This window comes from Tympanuchus pallidicinctus, unplaced genomic scaffold, assembly GCF_026119805.1.
Source record: "Tympanuchus pallidicinctus isolate F22 unplaced genomic scaffold, pur_lepc_1.0 scaffold21, whole genome shotgun sequence".
Classification (NCBI taxonomy): Eukaryota; Metazoa; Chordata; class Aves; order Galliformes; family Phasianidae; genus Tympanuchus; species Tympanuchus pallidicinctus.
This window is the reverse complement of record NW_026294733.1, coordinates 12,911,323-12,933,381: the sequence shown is the minus strand read 5'-3', so window position 1 is coordinate 12,933,381 and position 22,059 is coordinate 12,911,323. Positions and strand designations below refer to the sequence as shown.

General features: G+C 38.3%; 1 protein-coding gene across 4 annotated transcripts in view; it reads right to left on the bottom strand.

The window, feature by feature from the left end:
• The window catches only part of ANKHD1 (ankyrin repeat and KH domain containing 1), a 99,160-nt gene that overhangs the window by 45,048 nt on the left and 32,053 nt on the right, over nt 1–22,059 (bottom strand). For 2 of the 4 annotated variants that reach the window (XM_052684479.1, XM_052684480.1), the window contains exons 3-11: nt 20,478–20,634; nt 18,145–18,292; nt 17,289–17,436; nt 16,055–16,288; nt 14,442–14,536; nt 11,056–11,293; nt 10,646–10,837; nt 8,819–8,928; nt 3,225–3,284 (exon numbers count right to left, since the gene is read on the bottom strand). In XM_052684479.1, coding sequence (XP_052540439.1) covers nt 3,225–3,284; nt 8,819–8,928; nt 10,646–10,837; nt 11,056–11,293; nt 14,442–14,536; nt 16,055–16,288; nt 17,289–17,436; nt 18,145–18,292; nt 20,478–20,634 — 1,382 coding nt within the window. Of the gene's footprint in view, nt 1–3,207; nt 3,285–8,818; nt 8,929–10,645; nt 10,838–11,055; nt 11,294–14,441; nt 14,537–16,054; nt 16,289–17,288; nt 17,437–18,144; nt 18,293–20,477; nt 20,635–22,059 lie in introns of those variants that run through there. The other 2 variants (XM_052684481.1, XM_052684482.1) reach the window with 2 other exon arrangements.

Here is a 22,059-nt window from a genome sequence, read left to right as displayed (position 1 = left end):
TAATGTTGTGGAAATCGTCAAAGTTATAAATGTCATAAGACTGAAGGACTGAATTATCGCCAATTCCCGGGGTTCCTTAACAATATGGATGCTGATTATGAAAACGTCATTTACTTTTCTGAAGTAAAGTGGCTTAAGTCAGGGTAAAAAGCTAAAAAAGATTTTACGCTTTGTGAAATTAAATCAATGGAATCAAAAGGAAAATTTGTGCCAGATCCTGGAAGATGAAGAATGGCTCACAGATTTAGCATTTTTGGTGGATTTGACTGCTCACCTAAATGAATTAAACATGTGTCCTCAAGGTGATGTCTTTCTTGCAGTGAGGGGCCCAAAACTGAACACAGTACTCGAGGTGTGGCCTCACTATTGCTGAACACAGAGGGATGATCACCTCCCTGCTCCTGCTGGCCACACTATTTCTAATGCAGGCCAGGATGGCATTGGCCCTCTTGGCCACCTGGGCACACTGTCAGCTCCTGTTCAGCCTAGCATCAACCAACACCCCAGGTCCTTCTCTTCTTCACACTCATCCAGCCACTCATCCCCAAGCCTATAGTGCTGCATGGGGTTGTTGTGGCCAAAGTGCAGGACCCGGCACTTGGCCTTGTTCATCCCATTCACCTCAGCCCAGCAGTCCAGCCTGTCTAAACCCCTCTGAAGGGCCGCCCTAGCCTCAGGCAGATCGACACCACCTCCCAGCTTGGTGCCATCTGCAAACTTACTGAGGGTGCACTCAATGCCCTCATCTAGGTCATCAGTAAAGATATTAAACAGGATGGGCTCCAGTACCGACCCTGGGGGACACCACTTGAAATGGGTCGTCAGCTGGACTTAGCTCCATTAACCATTACCTGCTGGGCACGGCCCTCCATCCAATTCCTTACCCAAAGAAGGGTAGATCTGTCCAGGCAGTTTCCCCACGAGAATACTATGATCAAAGGCTTTGCTGAAGTGCAAGTACACTACATCAACAGCCTTTCCCTCATCTATCAGGCTGGTCACCCAGTCGTAGAAGGAGATGAGGTTGGTCAGGCACGACCTGCCTTTCATGATCCCGTGCTGGCTGGGATCTTGGATGCCACACACGTGTGATCTCACCCGAGATGATTTGCTCCATAATTTTCCCCTTTCTCGCCCTGATGGCCATACCTCCTTTTGCTCAGTTGTATCAACTATGCCGCTCAGCTTAGCATCGTCAGCTGAGGGTACACTTGATCCCACTGTCTATGTCATTGATAGACTCTTGGGGGACACTACTTGTCACTGGCTTTTACTTGGGACATAGAGCTATTGACCTCAACTCTCTGGCTACAATCATCCATCAAATTTACCTTCATCTTTCAAATCCAACTCTCCAATTTAGCGGTAAGAAAGCAGTATAGGACCACTATCATTGACCACTTGTCAAAGATCTTGCAGACAGGCCAAGTAGAAAAAATTAGTTGCCCTTCCTTTGTCCACCGATTCTGTCACTCCATTACAGAAGGTCATCAGATTGGCCAGGTATGATTTTTTGAAAAGTTGCACTGCCTCAGATCATCTCTTTTATGATACACATCTTCAGTCCAGCCAAGCTAAAACATTTGTGTGCCCATCTGCTATAAATTTTCCAAAGTTATAAAAGAATACTATAAAACTGTCATATCAGAAGACAGAAATGCTTTTTTCACTTTTTTTAAAAAGCTAATTCTATGACTGCAAGACTACATTGAGCTCTAATAAAGGCCAATAAATTAGCATCAACTTAAACATCTAGAACAAATCAAAGTCAAAAGTTAAGGCAATGCCCTGTCTTTGTCTACTTGCATCCTTTCTTTCAGCTGAAATCACCAAAAATTTCAAAACTTTTTTCATGCTGCAGTAGAAACTTGGTCAAGATTAGGATAGGGAACATAAAAGTTGGCCAACAACATCCCACATCCGCTTTGCTGTATTTGTATTTTCTGCTCATACAAGGAGGAAGTGCAAACACTCATTTTGTCAGGACAAGAACTAGCAAAGAACTTATCAGCAAGGACAGTTTTCCCTGCTATCTACACTATAGCAGTCATCACAATATTCTGCATCTTTTCTTCACTGACCAACTCCTGAGTAATTCTGTTAAAAAAAACACCTATGCCAGCCCTGACCAGAAAAGCAGGAGACTACATGCAGAGAATAGCTCGGTCAATCCAAACAGAAGGAAGGCTTGAGTGTAATTTTCTGTAGGTTTGGATATCATATAGGAAGAGAGGGGAATGTGAGAGAATTCCCCAAAGTAAGAGTTTACATTACTTGCACCTTTTTCACCAGAACCCCAGAAGTAGATGACGATCCAGACAGTAATAAGTATTTCCCCTCTAGACAAAAAGCAATACAATCAAAAGCATATTTATCCTATAATCAAATAATCAAAACCTAATAATTATCAATGATAATGCTTTTATTCTTGACTTCAAGTCCCATTCTATTCACTTCTAAGATTAGCTACATTTTAATAGAATTTTTTATTTAATTTTATTAAACTACTCTCTTTGGGTTGCATGTATTTACTGGAATACTTCTGAGTTTGTTTCCCAATGTAATATTATTTAAGAGATTCAGAACAAAATGACTTTTTAAGTAAAGCCCCACTGCTCTCTTCAGTTTTTTGACAAGCCTCTAGTCCACAACAGTGTCCTCCCTTAGTGAACAGTGAATTCCTAAGAGGATATTCAACAACTAATGGCTAAATTTGTTATTTTAAGCAAAATGATTTACACAAAAGTAGTGATGATAGCCACCAAGTAGTGCAGTTCTCATTTATATGCCACTAATTTTTGAGATTTAACTCCTATCAAAAGACAGTACACCAGCTGCCACCAACCTAATCGCCCCAGACAACCTCCTGAAGGCACAAAGGAAACCAGTGACTCGGGCAGGAACTCAACTACGCCTCTAGTTCAAAGAAAACATCTGAAGAGGGAAAACAAACATTGCAATAAGTTTATCACAGCTATATGAGCTAACAGAGTCAACGAGATAACCTGCTACATGTACATGAAGTTTGAGTTACTTTGGATTTTTTTTAACAGGGTTTCAGAAAACCCAACAGAAGAAGAAAATGCAGCACAAAGAAGGCATTTCTAGTCTACACAGCAAGTCTTTAAGAAGAATTTAAGAAATTTAAATGCCTTAAAGCCATGCTTATCTCTTCAGCGTGTATCCTGAAGCTGCAGCTTACAAGCATCAAAGGCCAACCTCACCTGATGCTTGCCCGTCTCTATGCCCTCCAAAATAGTCTTCTTTAAGTCCTCCTGCTTGTCCTGCGGAAGGAAAAAGAAGAACTCACGGCTCTTGTTCTACAAATAAATGTCATTCTTGGTCATGAAGACCTGGAATGTGAACTTAATGGAACAGATCCACCAGCAGAATACTCTGCTTTGCTGGACAAGCACAGAGATAAATCCAAGCAAGCAGCCCTCACCAGCTGAGCCTTCTACTGCAAGCCGTTCATGAAGGTAGCACAAAGATTACGCATAGCATCTAGTTAAACACAAAATGCTTTTTCGTTCACTACTGACAAAAGAAAGTGTTACACTGTATTTTATCCCACCCAGAAATTACAAAATACAGCATTAAAAAGGTATTAACAGGAGAAAAAAAGAAAAAAAAAAAAAAAAAAAAAAAAGTTGACTGACTCCTTACTGCCTTTCCCTTTATTTTTAGAAGACTGAGGTCCAGGCAGAGACCTAAAATCCCTGACATCCCAATGATGGTTCAAGGATCAGTACAGAAACTCATCCCTCACTCTAACAAAAATATAGCTATTACTATTACGGTTTCTTTCAAATCCTTGTATTGGCTATTCTTGTAGGTATTTAAATACTGCTTTACTTATAGTACAGCAAACACAATGTGTCACACACATATAGGACAGTGAGTTTCTAATTAAAGAGCCACGTTAGCGCAAGTGATGTTAACTTGTGATCAGCTGAAGGCAAAGTAACAATTCCTGCAATGACAAGAGAATCAGTAAAAATATTTCTGTTGTAGGGGAAGGGTCAAGGGGTAATGCGGCATTTTGTTCTGTTTTGCTTTGTTTTTTGCAAGTGGAGTTACAGGAGAGCCAGGTGTAGTCTTAAGAAACTGCGCAAATTTATAAAAATATGCTAAAATAACAAGCATGAAAAGATGAAGCTGCCCTCAGAGCTTCTCTCCCATCTCTCAACTTCAGCATAAAAGTGTCCACATTTCTTGTAGCAGAAAGAAAATCTCCATCACTGATCAACTCCCCTGAGTCTCAAGTAAAGCTGCAAGGCATCCAGATCAGTAAATCTGAACTCAAAACTCCTTCCTGTATTTCACAGCTCTGAAAAGCTGGGATCTTCTTCTCACAGTCCAAAAAAGAACATGTTTTGTTTCCAGCTATACTGGAAGAAGCAAAGATGCAATGACTTTGTCAAAAGCTGTCTTGTTTTCAAAATGGAGATAGAAATCTCAAGTTCACAGTGCTTAAAAGCAGGACATTACACCTCATTAAGCATCACCAAGTATTTTCCTGACCTTAACAGATCTTAGCACGGTTCCTGAGGGAACCTGCATGTCTTCCCTTCAGCTCAGAGCCTGTATAAGATACCTGCTAGTCCCCTTAGGAAAAAGTTACATCTCTCATATTAAAAACTCTTTCAGCTTTGAGATTTCAGGAATTCATGTCATACAGGCAAATAACTATTACTGTAATATTGTTTTGCTGTTGTTTTTTCCAGTGAAGCTAATATGCCACAGTATTCTAAAATAAAGTGTTTTAATTAATCATATTTCAGAGCTCTAATTTCCAAAGTTAAACTCCTAACAATCATAAAATCTCAAGTAGGCATTCTGTCCTGTCAAAAAATCTGTAGCCAAATATACTTTACATTTTGTCTGGAGGCAGAAATTCAGACTGTGACCCAAAAGTCTTTAATCCTACTGGCAATAAAGGAATCAGAATGCAACTAATATAGGGATGGAATCATAGGCTGAAGTCTTCAGATATGCCTTAGTAGAAATCACTCCTATTCTCAGGAAAAGCAAATAAATTTAAAGATGGATACATTAACATGGTGTAGCAAAATTAGTTTGGCAGGCCTACACATTTCCACAAGCCAACTTTGTTCCTTTACGGACACCCCTTTAAGAACTCCATCAGAAAAGCATCACAATAATTGGTAAGAAGTCAGTCCATAAACGATTAGTCATGCCAAAATACCCTACGTGAGTGAGCAGCTCTGCAGAAGACAGATAAAGACAATTGGTAACATTGGTAACTTCTAATACTATTTTCCATAGTTAAGTTTTAAGGGAAAATTAACCACAAACCAAAGAACATTAATCTCAGACATAACTTTTTTACTTCTTCTGATACCTATAAAGCTGCTTTGCTTAACTAAGCTAGCATAGACCTCACAAAATCTTAATTGGTTCCTGGATTTGATCAAATTAATATTTGATACCTATGCCAGTGGATATGATCCTGGAAATCAAGAGCTTTCTGCTTTCAAGAAGCACATATGCCTTATGTCAAGACATAGCGGTAACATACTCTCAATTCAAACAGAGCTCTCCTGCTACTAGAATCACTTGAATTTTGGCTCCGGATTCTATTTCCAGATTGACAAAACACCACTAGAGATGAGCAACACACAGAAGTAAGTTAAAAAGCTGGGGTGCAAGACTTCAGCAAGGTTGGAAGACTTCTGTTTTCTGTGAGCACAGTAGAGGAAGCTGGATGAAAAACATGATCTGCTTTCTGTCAATGTGATCAGCACAGCCTTAAAGAGGATCCTCCTCAGGACAGCAACCCCAAAGCCTCTACCTTGAATCCCACACAGTCCTGACCTCTTAGCAACTAAGAGGAGGCTTGAGAAACTAAAACAGATTTGAGGTCTTAAAGCAGAGGTAGAGGTTCTGAACTGGGAAGAAATGGGAGAAGTGATTGTAACAGATCTTGATGGTCAGCATTTACTGTCATTTTAATTCAAGAGGAGGGAGGAAAGAGTTAAGCAATCTTCTTTCCTCAATCTAGAACCAGAGAAAAGGTCTCAACAGTGGTGAGGAGCCTTCCTGGTGTGAAGTAACACACTGAATGCAGAAGGGTCACGAAACAAAAAATATTAACAACAAAACTCAACGTTCATATACCTCTATGGGTAAATAAAAAAGGGCTAGGAAATGAGCTCAGGCCTAGGATCCACAATTTTCACACTGCTTCTTCCTTAGCAGCCGCCCTGGCACAGGTCTGGCCCTGTTCTGAATGACGGGGTGCATCAGAGACCATTTCCAATGGGCAGTTTGGATGACATGATGTCAAAGGTAGTGTCCACAGACCTCCAAGGCCTTTGTACCATGAAGAACTTCAAAACCTCACCCCACAGCCCAGGGGCATCCACTACACACACAGCCCAAAACCACACAGACATGGATGTGCAGCCCAAAGTGAAAAATCCCCAGGTCCTCTGTGACACCATGCAGATGGGTTCAATGACAGCCCTTTCTCCTAGCATTCCAACACCAGCCCTCAACCTTGCTTTGTTTTACTGTACAGACATAATCAACACTTTCCTCAAAAAGGAACACAAGATCAGTATCCCAATATCCCCAGCATCTGTGATATAAACCCCAGAGAAAAACTGGATTCCGGTAAACAATTAATTAATGAAAGCCATCTCAGGAAATACTACAGTTGCAGCATGAAAAAGCAGAGAAAGAACAGCAACTGAAAATGTATTTTCACCTGCAGTATCCAAACAACAAAAATAAAGCAAAATTAACTAGACAAACTGAAGACAGAGTAACATCAGTCCAGATCTGTGTGCAATTTCCCACTCCATGGCAGACATCCTGCAACAACCTGGTGAAATCATCTAATCTAAGACATCACAAATAAACACTGATATCTAGAATAATCTACACTACTGCCAAGGAAGGTATTTCATATTCCAGCCACAAGGTAACACACACTTATGAAACCTATCTCAGAACGATTACAAACACAACAAATTTATTCAAAAGAGTTTACAGCCTCTAAAAAAGCAAAGCAATGCAGAGAATTGAAAGAAACTTGAAGCATTCTCTGTAAGTATCACTGCAGTTCTTCAGTTCGAAGTATTTTTTATCTGTACCATTTAGATATGACTGCAGCTTCACCACATGGCTGTTGACACACATCTTCCCTCCATCTCAAGATGGAACTACTGAAGCTTAACATATCTATGCTATAGACTGTAATTTGCTTTTAAGTTACTTAACACGAGAATTCAAAGAATAGGAGACTACATGGCAAGCCTTCACGTGCAAATCAACACTCCAATAATAAGCAACTATTTGGATAGGCTACAGACAATTACCACCAACAACAATTCTTACTTCCTTACTATAACTCTCTTGACAGCTTTTCAATTTGATTACAAGTAGTTAAAATGCAGTAAAAAGACCTTCTGGTTAGAAAGGCTTGAGTTTTCTCAGCAATACTAGCCACATCTAGGTGCTGCATAATGCCAGTCCATATAACCCAATCACAGCAGAGGCGAGATGAAAAAATAGAATTATTTACAAGTTACAACAATTTAAATAATATTTAAGCAGTGATCACTGCATCTTTTTAAAGCTTACGCACACTGATCTATGTTTCTTTGCTTTAAGCTTTGCAGTTGTGCTCACTGTCACGGACTACATCTTTCATTAAGAAGAACTGACGTATTCTTTGGTTTTACTGTTGATTTAAAGAAAATCCATCTCACATCTACTGAAGTGGTTACCACTTGGTAACTAACACTGAACTCAGCAAAGCACAGGAGGTATGCTAGCCTCCCCCAGCCCCAGCTTTCCCTGCACCTATCCTACTAACATATCCTTCCTCCCTGGTGGGAACAGATAATTATGAACTACAACTTTCCTGCAGATAAATTAGTAGGGCCTGAAAGAAGAGTCTTCACAAAGAAGAGCAAAACTGTTATTAAGAGTTATAGCATTCATTTATTTACATTTATCAGTGTGAACTTTGAATAATGAGACACTAAGACAAAACAAAGAACAACAAAAACAAACCAACACAAAAGCAGACTGTGGAAAAAGGAGAATAGTTCCAGCTCCTGAACTCCTTTAATACACTAACGTACCATTTGCTTTTTCCTACTTAAAGTCAGAAAAACACCTGTAACTGATGGAAAAGCAGTTTTAAGCCTCATTTACAGCACAGAAAAGTGGAAACAACCACACACACACAAAAAAAAAAAAAAAAAAAAAAAGAATGTAGTTAATGGTTAAAAGCATCACAGAACAAAAACACTATGAAAGCAATATACAGAAAAAGATAAAAGACTCCTGGATCAAACAAAAGAGACCATACTATGCAAGTCATTTTAGAGGTGGTACTTAGTATAAATTTTGAAAGCTACGTCACAAAAAAAAATATATATCAAAAAGACTTAGAAATTAACGAGAGTATTAATAGCTGCTAGTAATAAAACAATTAAATTTCACAGCCGTGAAACAAAAATTGTAAGTTTAGGAAAAGACAAATTGCATGAGAAGCAAAGGTAATGCAGAAATGCAAGATAATACTAGGAACCGTACTGAAATTAACTGTCACATACGTGACAGCTAAAATTTTTCACTTAAGAGATCAGTAGTTAATAAAAATTTCCACTTTTTAGACCAAGCAGAATATGCAGACTTCTCAAAAGTTTTCCTACCTTTTTTTACACCCATATAGGAATGCCAATTTTTTGAATCCTCTATCTGCTCTATAAGCACACGAGCTTTGGCATAAAGTCTGAAACCAAAGATTTTTCTCCACAAGATGTAGCAGAAGCCTTACCAAATCAGCACCTGCTTGAAGCAACACATCCGCAACATCAGTATGTCCATTTTCACACGCGTAGGTCAATGCTGTATCTCCCGTTGCTGTGGTGGCATGAACATTAGCTCCTAGAAACACAATATCAATATTTTTTCCTTACTGGACATCACCTTACCAAGCATTTCAGACAAACACAAAAATCGAGACGCTATTCATCCACGACAGCAGCTACATCCCAACGGCCAACAGCTTCCACAGCCCACAGGTATCACTCTTACAGTTAAAAAATTGCTCTCACAGTGAAAATACTCTGAGAAGATGGGACAAGGCAAGGCTTATAACAGGCTTGACTGACAGTCTAAGCACTTAAACCTTCATGCTCACTTGCTCCTAATTCTTCTCTTTCAGCACCAGAAACATTAGCTCTACCTACAAACACTGAATCCAGATGGTTGTCCAGACTGTCCATCTGACAGGTAGCTGCATGCCAAGGACAGCCACATTTCGCGCTTATTTAGTGAAATACATTTATGGTACATGATTGCATATTTCTACAAATTTCATTCTTTCCCTGCTCTTTAAAATAATTTTCTTTAAAACTATCTTAGTGAAATAATTAGATTAGCTTCACATACTTATCAGCTACTTGAAAATTATGCACTGTTCTTCTAAAAAAGTGAATGCTATTACCCAATTTCTTATTTTCAGTGTGAGAGGTGTTTAGAAAGTAACTGATGCCGAAACAAAGCTTTTCTAACTTCTACACTATCAGTGTAAGTGCAGTGTGAGCAGAGCTTCAAGCGAACTAGTGACTGGCATCACATGCTGGTATCACTGCACAGAGACACAGTTGCGATTTACTGCCCTTTGGTGAGCATTACTTTTTAGAATTACAAATCCAACGAATTTTATGCATATACTTAGAAAAGAGCAATCAAACAAAGTATTTGCCATTACAAGGAAGATTTCCAAAATACAGCTCCCTTTACTTTTTAATTATTGTACTTTAGCTTCTATCAACTTTAAACTGATATCATCATTATGCCCTATAAAAGTCACGTAACATTTTAATTTTATAATTCTTTAAAATTAAGAAGTTTAGCACCTTCCAGAAATTTTCCTTCTGTGCCTTTTACCAAATTTCAAATGCACTGCTAATTCAGACAGATTATTTGTATGTAGATAGTTTCGCTCAGTCAACACAGCAGTCCCATACAAAAACAAGCATTATTCATATTAAAATTTTACCCTAAATGCTGAAAACAATTTTTCTAATGAGCACTAGTATTTCTTAGAGATGCAATATTAACCAGTATTCCATCAGGCATGTTCCTCTTAACAGTATCAGACAATATTAAGGCAGAACATATCATTGAGTAGAACCATTTGAGTTTGGAAAGGACCCTCAAAGGCCATCTGGTTCAACTCCTCAGCAGTGAACAGCTTGACCACAAATGTCTCCAAGGACAGAGCATCCACCACGTCTCTGGGCAACGTGTTCAGGTGCTTCACAACTCTTACTGTAAAAACTTTTTTTTTATTTTTGATAAATACCCAGTCTAAATCTCCCTTCTTCTAGTTCGAAACCATTTCCTCTTGTCCTCCTGCAACAGACCCTACTAAGGAGTCCAAAAGGTCACACTCAGATCTCCCAGAGCCCTCTTCTCTTTCCAGACCGAGCAGCCCCAACTCTCATCTGTCCTCACAGGGGAAATTGCATTGTTTGTTCTTTTAAATATTTGCGGATAGTTACATTACCCGCCATCAAGCCTAGGTATCTTCTAAATCATACAGAACATCTATTCCACAATGTTTGTGGGCTAAGGATTTGTACTGTACACATACCTGCTGCCAACAAGTATTTCACCAGTTCAAGATGACCCTCTTGAGCAGCTTCCATCAAAGGTGTTGAGCAACCAAGTTCTATATCAGCTCCTGCCTTAATGAGGAAGTCAGCTACTTCAGAAAACCCACCACAACATGCCAGCGTAAGAGCTGTCTCTTGCGTTTCTTCAGTCTGCGCATTTATATTTGCCCCTAGGAAACAAAACAGCCGTTATTCTAGCTGAACAGAGACAGCATAGAAAGGTGAATGCTCATTACCTCTGCAGCTTAGGTGTTCTAGCTTTACTCTACAGTCACAGCAACAAGCAGTGATAACCACATACTAGGTAAGGAATTTGTGCACACTAGTTGAGAGGGAACAGTTAGTACCACATGTTCCGTAATGAATGTTAAAGAAGCAGTGCTCTCACCTTGTGCCAGTAACAACGCCACCATCTCCTCATGGCCTTCACGTGCAGCTTCCATTAAAGGAGTATAGCCTTCATCATTCACTTCCTCCAGGTTAGCTCCCCTTTCTATAAGAAGAGCTGCTAACTCCACATGTCCACCACAAGCAGCCAGGGTGAGGGGAGATTCAAACGAATCTGCAGGCATATTCACTTGAGCACCACTGTCTAAAAGTAACCGTGCTACTTCCACATGTCCATCCTACAAAACAGAGATGAAAATCAGAAACTAGCAAAGCCATTTAATACAGTAATTGTAACTACCATTGCATTAGGTCTGAAAATGATTGAGGAGTCTTATTTATGATGGTGCAGTTTATGACAACTATTATAACATTTGGATTAAACTGACATTTAGATTTGCACCTATACTTATTTTACATTTAAATGGACAACAAAAGAGAGCTAGATTTTTTTTTCCTCCTCCTTTTTTTCTTGGGAAGAGATGAGGAAGAGTTGTGAGGTAAGACATTCTCAAATACCCATAAAAATACCCGTGGCACAAAAGTAATGTAGACAAAAAGCAATTCCACAAATAAACCTACTGCATGACTAAACCTCACGACAAGCAGTGGGAAAAAAAATGATTTTTCTCTTCATAGTTGTTTCATAGCTTCTACAGACAAAAAAAAAAAAAAAAAAAGCAACCAAAAAACCTACAATTGGCAGTTTCTGTATCCTGGAAATACACCTGCAGAAGAACTGAAGTGGGTTACATCTAGGTGGTTAAAAAGGAGCAGGAAAGACTGGAATAGATCTTAAAGGATAGAGAAAAGTACCCTGTAGTGAATTGATCTTTGCCACAGAACAAAGAGGATTAGGACTGCCATATCAGTCTGTTTGAGACTTACCAATCAAAATATATAAATGTAGCTGTTAGCTTCTCAAGAAACTATTATTAAACTTCTCAAGTTCCTTGGAAGAGCCTAAACACCAAAAATTTATGTTTTAAAGGTGTGGTTTGTAAAAAGCCACAATACCTTTGAGAATTGGCAAATGCAAATAAGTTTTGGCATCCGGAAACAAGAAACATCCTTACGGCTTTTTCCTCTCACATTATTTATTGAAATGGGATCCAAACTTTTGGAACACTGAGTAAAGAAATTGGTGAACTGAAACTCATTATGAACTATGCTGATAAAAGACCCAAGTAATGAAAACAGTGCTCAGTGAGATACAGGAGTCCTCTGAATAGAACCTAGGAACATTTCAGACTAGATCTTTCCTGAGCATAAACAAATAACATAATAACTTAAGGACAAAAAAATGGAACTTCAAAGTGAGAAATTTGAATTGAGGCATGCTGTTTGTGTATCTCAGAGATACTTGCTGCCTTGCAGATGCATAGGTAGTAGGTGCATCACCTTGATCACTCTATTTACCATCCAAAGAAATGAGATTCTTCTGGAAGGAAAAAAAAATTGTCAGACAGATCTGATGATTTCACAATGCTTACACATCTCTGTGTCCTGACACAGTGGTTCTCCTGGAATTTGGCCTCAAACCAGGATTATTTCTTCAAACTAACCCCCAACACCTGCTGACAGGTCTTCCTACAGAAGAAAATACTTCCAATGAAAATTAAAAAAAGGGCCAATTTCAGTGGTAAAAAGTATATGTATACATATCATTCTCTTGGAAGAAAAGTTGGACTACATTAAAGGGCAAAAAAGATTTTAGAATATATCGCTGCCCAAAGTTAAACACCTTGGCAGAACTGTGAAGTGGAATTCTTACTCACAACTACTCCCAATTCTCAAAACTAAGGAACTTATCCATTAAAAAGAGTAACCTCAGGTGAACTACTACTTCCCCATTTTGATCTCATCAGAATTGCCAGTCAGTAACTCAAACCACTAAGACAGTAAAACAAAAGGGGGAAAGATGAATATCAAACAGAACAACTCCTGACAGTGCCTGCCTTTATTAAGTCAACCATGAAGCAGGTAGTACATAATGTGAGATTAACAGCAACCAAGTCTGTCAACTAAGGATAGGCTGTTGTTCTTGGAGAAGCTGCCCAAAAGCCAGCAAGAAACCCTTCTAACTAAAGATATTACCTTAGGTGTAGCATGCCAACTTTATAAGAACATAGTACCATAACTCGGAGGCACTTACAATATAACTGCTAAACAAAAACCAGACACTTCAGTTTCCTGAACCCACCGCTTAAAAAACTGAGGAGACTGGCATAAATCACAGCAATTTGCCAGAATGGTTCCCTTCTCTACAAATATAGCTATAAGACTACAATAAGGAAAAAATTTCATCACTAAGACTTGGAATCAGGACTTCAAAGGGTCAGTTCACTCTCGATTGCTTTTAAAGGTTAAATACACATACTGTAATGCAAACTGGTCTGAAACACTCAAAAATTACAATATGTAGGCCATCCACATAGCTTATCTTGCAAGGGAGACTATTCAGAGCCTTCAAGTCAACCCACAGCTTAGACTATCACAATGAAAGCAAAGAAGTGATCATGTCTAAATGCTGCAGTCTCCTTTAGGTGACACCATACACCCAGTGCATTATCAGCAGAAGGCTACAACACAAGACATTACAAGCTGACCTTGGTCACTGGCATCATTTCACAGCTGCAGTAGAACTGAGAGCAGTAGGATCAGCTGAAGACTACTGGAATGCTGCACTTTCCTCTAAAGGTTGTAGTCCACTGAAAGAAAACTTTTTTCCTCCATTCTCTATGCTATCTACAAAAACAAGGAACTAAGAACTGATTTTCTCCTATTTTCTTTAATTTGCAAAGGAAAACTCACAGCACCAGTTCCAAAAGCCTAGAACAAACTGCCTACATGCAACACACTTGTTCCCTGTACTGGTGAAACGGTAAGTGCAATGCATTAGTCATTCAGTTCAATGCACTTCTGGAAGGCATACACCACGATGATCTCTGAGGTCTAATTTATAAACACAAAGACAGGAAACTAGCTCTTTTACACTGCAAAAGACACAGTGACTTGGTCTCAACCTAATACCCAATGGCATTGCAAACTACTTATCCCTACACTTCACATAAGCAGCTTTTGAGGGTGACAGAGCCCTGGGATGGGCTGCCCAGAAACGCGGTCAAAACTTCTTCTCTGGAGATATTCAGGAACTGACCGGGTGCTTCCCTGTGGAACCTTCTCTAGGGAACCTGGATGGTCTGGACATGATCTCCAGTGGTCCCTTCAACTCCCCATGTTTCTATGACTCCATAGTTACAGCAGGAACTGAAACACTCACTTGCAGACCCAAACTGGATTGTTATGAAAAGCTCATTACATTTATTTTATCTCCTCTATTTCTCTCTCACTGAAGAAGCAGCAGTACAGATAAAGGCTATTTACCATGCAGGCCTCCATTAACGCTGTGTGCATCTCATCTGTTTTATGTTCTTGATCAGCTCCGGCTTCAAGCAAAAAACGAACCATATCTAAATGGCCTTCAAATGAAACAGATAAAAGTCAGTAAACGTTTAACTGCAAAAGCCTTTAGTACTACAGACAATGCGTTAATAAAATAATTTAGATTCTCATAGCTTACTATTAGAAGTTACAAGTCATAAGCCCACTCTAAGTCTTCTGATGAGTAACGGAGAATGGTCAGCCGTAAGACTTTTTCAATGTCTTTTTCAATGACATTAACTACGAAATTAAAATAGACCTCTAATTTATACAATAGAAACATTTCCTTGTGACTTCAAGTTACAAAAGACTGTGTAGTTCCTTATTCAACAGAACACAGATGTATCATTTGAGTGTTCCAAAGCAGCACAAGTTTTGAGAGGGGAGCTATCTATCTTCAAAAATATGTCCATATAGATCTGAGCTTCAAGCTTTTTATTCATAGCTCTTGGGAATATTTCTGAGAATTTGAGGAACACAGTATGTGCATATATGTGACACTACTTTAAAAAAACCTCTACTGAACTTCAGCAAAACCTGTTTTTAACTCAAATCTATTATGGCTTTTGTTGTCATAGAATGTGTCCCTTACAAATTATACATTTTATCTTATCCTTCAAAACCAGATTTTGCTTTACACAAATTCATAGGAAAACAATGCAACTTAATTGTCTTGCCAAAGATGATACAGGAAATCCCCAGTCAAGGAAGATATTGCATTACATCACTCCTATTATGTTTACAATGAAAGAAACAGGAAAATTCCTTCAAACATGTCCAAAAATGCTACTACTGAAAATTCTCATAATGAACTACTAGTACATGCTGCAGGATATCCATAATGGAATCAGATCCGAGCCTTCTGATGAATTACAAATAACTTGTATCCTCCAATTCTAACTGCAGAGGCAAAATGTAAATTACTTTGACAATAATCCGCATGCTTACAGCTTCTATTACGGGAAAACAATTAAGGAAAACGTTACGGTTTTTAGTTTACTTTCCTTTGAAAGAAAATAATTTGGTTGGTGGTTCATTTGATTACTGTGGCACTAAGTTATTTTATGTAAAAACTTTGAACTGCAAAAGAAACTAAGTCCACAAGAGGTCATAATACACAATTGAAAAACATCCTCCAAAATTACACTGCAGAAAGAGTATTCGGTAATCATACTAGCGTTTTACTCCCACCAGTTATTACAGAACATCCAATCTAACAACAATTTCCTAACAACTAATAGAGATCTTTTCGAAACTTGCAGGTAGTTGGTGAGGAGAATCTGAATGAAATGGTGAATGCAGTAGTGGAGGGAAAGAAAGTGGTGCTGCGTCAAAGCACAAGTTTGGACGTAGCCATTCACAAGATTTCAGCTCCAGCATGCCGCATATGTCCACCACATCCGAATACAAGCAGACCACTACACCAAGGAAGAATATCTCCTGACATCAATTTTAAACAGTTAAGAAAATCAAAAGTTTGGTTGGAAGTTTCAGCTAGGTAAAACCCAGAAATAAATTTCGTCAACAAAAATACAAAACAACATACAAGACAATACCTTTGTAGCATGCAAGTGTAAGTGCACTTTCTTTGAACTCGTTGGAATGAGTATTGATTCCTGCACCATATTCCAGCAATACTCTTGCAACCTCAACATGACCTGCACTGGCTGCTTCCATTAAGGGGGTATGCCCATTCTCATTATGGTCTTCTATATTAGCACCTGCTTTCAATAGCACCTTCACTATGTCAACAAAGCCCCCAGCACAAGCATAAGTGAGCGCTGTGTTCCCTGCAGAGAAGAAGAAGTTACACGTAAGTCCTCTTTGTTTCCCACTCCTAATACACAACATGAAGTTAGTTTTAAAAACCCTGAAAAAACAAGTACACCACCAGGGGCAGTCTCTTATGTCACAGTAAAGTTACTTCAGCCAATATCTTCAACACAATTATGAGAGTTTTAACACGTAATACTCAAGCATTTTTTTCTTTTATTGTCAAGTTTCCTACTTTGACACATAAAAAGAGAAAATTAATCATTGATCATCTTCTGTGTGAGTTTTTTTTGTTTGTTTGTTTGTTTTGCTGGGGTTTTGCTCTGTTTTTGTGTTGGTTGTTTTGGGTTGTTCATTTGTTTGTTTTAAGATGGCACCCAGCAGTCCTTTAAAAAGCTTCTATTGGGTGGATAAGAATAAACTATTATAATTTAAAACTCTGATTCTGAAAATGTTGGCTCACATTTTAAGTTTTACTCTCAATTCTAAGACAAGTTCCACTTAATACAACTAGATATAAAAAAAAAAAAGAATGTTACCTATTTAAAAAAAATTAATTCCATTTTAGAAAAATTAAATTGCAGGTTAATACTCTCAGCAAGGTTAGTCAGGTTGTGGTCAAGCATCAGCAGTGTGGACAACACTCAATGCTTAAAGAACTGTTCTACTTTGGTAAAATGCAAGAGACCAAAATAACTGGTCTTGATCAGGTATATCCACTAAGAAGACAAATGTGGACTGTACAAATGAGAAAAACTGAACTCAACGCATCTTTCTGGTCATTTAATACCACAGTAGACATCTAGGGAACAGTGCTTTCCATTCCAGTTAATGCTGAAAGCCACCATTAGAGTCTCATCTGGCCATTATTAACCACGTCCAGCAGGTATCTAGCCTATTCTTAGTCATTCCTGTTGTGCATACTTTAAGTTAAAATACCAGCAAAAAAAACTCATGTTCAGAACAGAATCACTTGGCTTATGCTCTAGTTCTGTTCATTTTTTCAGTTTCTGTTACCTGTTGAAGACTGAGCATTGACATCTGCACAATGAACAAGGAGAAGTTTAACAATATCTACGTAGCCTCCGCTGGCAGCTGCCATTAAGGGAGTTATGTCTCCTTTATTCCCTCGATCTTCAACATTTGCATGCATTGCTAGTAGCACCTAAAGAAAAAAAGTTCACTATTAGAATGAACAAATTCTTGCACTGACATTTTGATTCTAGTTCAGTGGAGCTTGACACTGATTCCCCAGTCAGTCATGACATACCCTTACATTAAAATACCCACAGCAGTAAAACACAATAGTACTCCTCAGGACCACAAGTAATTACCCACCTGCACTATGCTCAGCTTAAGGTAACACTATTTTTCTACATTTATTCATATCTGTTAAAATCAACACTAAGTTCAGTACAGTACTGACATTTTTCAAATGTCACAGAGCAATTCACTAGCCAAAATGACAGCAGATATACTACAAGTTTGCATTAATGACTACAGCCCACACTAGGTCAAGCTTACAGGTAAACAGTTCTCCCCCATACAGCTGTCAGCACCATAAACATGAAGCCGGTCGCTTTCTGAGAATCATCACTTAAGCCAAAAGGACAAATTCTGCTCCTGAATACACATATATAAAAGCCAGATATTAACCCAAACTAATTCAATGCTGATGGCATTTTACATTAAAAAGACAACCAGTATCTGTGTGCTCACATTAAGCGGTATTAACTACTAATAACTAATCCAAAAAGAGTTTTTTGGATTATAAAAACTGTTTCAATTGTGATAGTTAAGGCATTCAGGTATCGAAGAAAGCCCTTTAACAATGTTTCACAAAGGTTTAGTTGTGACTGTATTTGTTACTTACTTGTGCCAATTCGTAATATCCTGCTGAACAGGCCAAGCAAAGGAGACTCTCTCCTTCTTCAGTATGTTCATTTACACTTCTTCCTTCATCCAGCAGCTTCCGAACAGCATTTACATCCCCATCCGAGCATGCTTCTGCCAAACTGCGACTGAAAAATCATTTACCACAGAATAAGCACGAAAAAGAGCTGCAATAAGGGGTAGTTTTCTTATGCACAGAAGAAGTCCTAAAAGCTCGAGACATCATCTCAGAAACTATAGCTTGCAGATGCTTTTTAAGAAAAAAGCTCACACATACATTATTTTCACTGGTGAAATGGAAATAAAGACCTTCCTCATGTTCACATTTGCTAACTCATTCAAGCTTCATATAAGCTACATACAGAGAAGAATGCTCAAAACTGGGTATCGCGCAGTGTGTGCAAAATACAGAGGTAAACACTCACTGATGTTTTATTCACTCTTCGGTGGAATGCCAGATAGACACAGGCTATGACTGTGGCAAACCACAGGTACAGAGGTAAATTTCTACTAGATAGAAAGCCAAAAAGTGAATAGTCCACAGTAACCACTAATGCTCAATACTGCAATATGCCAAACTTTCTTACCGCTGTCTCTTCTGTAGTAGGATTATCTCCTTCCAGCACTAGCCCAAGCTTTTTCTTTCAAGGAAACAAATTCATTTTTTCTCTCCAAATAATTTTCAAACAAAGAAAAATCCTTACCTTACCTAATGACATCTTAGAGGAAGAAAAGAGTCTTACATGCTTATCCTGTTTCTTTTCATACAACCCTTAGAGCATTTAATACAAGTTTTCAGATGTTCCTGACATGTAAAAGCTCAGGAAGTATATTACCACTACTTTAAACATCTTTAAATTTAGCCTTCAACAGAAGAGCTATTTTCCTTACAAAAATACACTAAGCAGATCTAGAAAAGGTGAGTGAGCTTCATCTTTCCTTAGTCATCTTTCCTTGAAATCTTTTTCTGTACCAAAAAAAGTCTAATTCTAAGAGAACAGTTAAAGCACTGCTAAACACTTAAGTTTAAACAAGAGCAAGTCATACTCAGCACCAACTCAGTTACACTTACCCATATGATAGAAACTCAATTTAGAAAATACATGGGAGAAATCACTGTCCCTGAACCACTAGTGTACTGGCTGGAGAAGGGAAGGAAGGAAGAGCCTTCCATTATAAACAGTAGTGGACTGCATGCAATGCAGTCCATCCTGGTATAATTTGTGTAAAAAGGAGGGGACCTCATTTAATTTAAAAAAAAAAAAAAAAAAAAAAAAAAAGCTAAATACTAACATACTCAAATGCATTAAATACCTTAAATTTCTACTTTTCTTCTGTAAAAGAGACAATCATCCAAGAAGCTTACTTGCAATGAAGAATATATCCATTTGACCACAAGGCTTCATCAGGAAAGCACATTAGTTTCAATTTTTCAGAGACAAATAGTTAAACGAATAATTAAAGCCTTATTTGAAAACATGAGAAGGAATTCATTTGCAAGACACTCAAAAATGAGCTACACTGTGCTAGTAGCTGATAGTTAAGCTGAGATCTGACCTGCAGAGAATACCCAGTACCTGGATCACTTCTATTTGCTTCACTTCTATTTTCAGTATTTTTACAGAAATAATTGAAAACGAGATCTACATAAGAAATACTTTGAATTTCTGATGAGATTTCAAGATCAGCCGTACACGCAATCACATTACCTTAACAGTTTAGGAACAACCTCTATTCATTTGTCAGAGTAGAAAATATTCCAGGACCCCTAACAGTGCTTTGAAATTAACAATGGAGAAGAAAGCTTTCAGATACCTAGGACTAATTCTCATTTCTACAGTCATGGGAATTGAATTTGTCCTCATTAATTACTGCCTCTGAAGAGTTAGCAGATATATAGCACTTCTTTTTTCCCCCAAGTTCCTTAAGCAAGATTCCTGGGGAAACTGCTACCTATTAAGTGTTTGTACTAAAAGCTGGAAGATAATATTACGAACTAGATTTCTTAGTTTCCAGCGAAACATAAAGCAGTAAGCAGAGAACTATCTCCAGCTCTTCTACATGGATAAGCTTAACCAATTTTTCAAAATAAAGAATTTGACCACCTAGCACACAGGAAGAGCAGCATGTCCTCTAATCAACACTTGACTTGCACTTCTAAAGTTAAAAACCTGATATGGCAGTAGTTAAACCTTCAGTTTATCTGCTAGTACAGCACATATGTTACTGAGGACTAGCTAAAAACTGAGTTTGAAATGAGAAATATCAACTTACATTCTAGCATTCAGAAACCAAGGAGAGATCAATACATACTTGTCCACCTGCCCTGCATTGTGATTGTTCTCCGCCCTCATCCGCGTCAATGCAGCAGCAGCTTCATCCAGTGCACAGCTGACAGAGGATGTCAGTCTTCGGAGAACCTCAGGATCTGCGAAGGCTTTACCATCGGCAGTGGACAATTTACCAATTCCTTCAGTGCACGTTCGTTCAGTGAGGTTAGTATGAAAGTCACACAAAAAAAATGCAAAGACACTATTTTAGATTTCAGCCACATGCACTATTAGTTAAAAATCATTTGCAAACATGCCAGAAAATTAGCTATGTAACACTAGCAGTTAACACTTGTCTACTACCTGAACATTTTTAATTGTAATAAGGTAGCAATAAAACTATTTTCAACTGGCAGTTTAAACACCCACTGAAAACTCTCAACTCATACCTTTGAAGAATAAAACACAAATTAAAATCTCTAAGGGGACTAAACACAAGCCCAGGGGTCAAACCCCCGCACAAGTTTGGAAAGCAGGCATTATTCCACAGCCTTGGCTTTAGGTTATCTACACATGAAGAGTCTTCTACTTCGCACATGCAACTCCACTGAAAATGAATTGGACTTGCTTCCAATGCATTATTTCTAAGAGCAAGAAAAAAAATATATATGTATAAATTAGCTTGAACTCCCACTAATTTAGTATTCTTAACTGCACACCTCCAGATACAAATATGAAATAAAACTTCCAATCTTTTATGCATACTTGAAAAATAATGTCACATCTACTCTGTAGTGCTTTGGTAGCATAGAAACACAGGCTTAGCGAACTTTGGTAACAAGTCATTTGTTTCAGACATTTTCTTGGCTACTAGACTAAATCTGAAGGGCAATATAGAGTATCAATCACCATAAGCTATTTATCTCATTCATTTGCATGGCTGATATAAAGTCACTGTACAGCTGCACAGTTTATTCCACACAGGTTTTATTACACACAGCCCCTCACAGACAGGAACACAGCGAAGAACTGAAGCTCAGTTCATTTTATCATTTAAACACCACTGCAATTGCTACTGCAGCACATGCAGAGCCCAGATTTGCCTGCACTAATGTGAAAACAGTATTAAGGGAAAAGCAGAGGTATAGTACAAAAAACATTTTCATGTGGTAGAGAAAGAAAACAGTTACTGGTTTATAGATTAGCTACTTTCACCAGTGATGAATCAGTAACTTCTCAATTCCTTAGTTGTTAAACAGAGTCAAATTAGATATAGAACTCCGGGGGAAAAAAAATGCATCCTGTATCTCTGAAGATTTGCAATTTGGGATGTGCGCGACTGATTTACATCATGTTTTGCACAAGCCAGTTTGCAACTAATACAGTATAGATACTGAAATCACACTTAGAAAGTTAGAAACACTGTCTCCAGATGATGCGTTTCCCCAGTCTGAAAGCATTCAATAATTTTCACAGCAATCCAAGAACCAAGACTTGCCAAACTTTAGCACCCTGAAAACAACTTGTAACAGCACAGGAGACACTTTGTCTCGTAACCCATATGTATGGGAACTGCTGAGTCATGGCCTGAACCTCTGATTGATCACCTGAGGCGAGCACTGAGT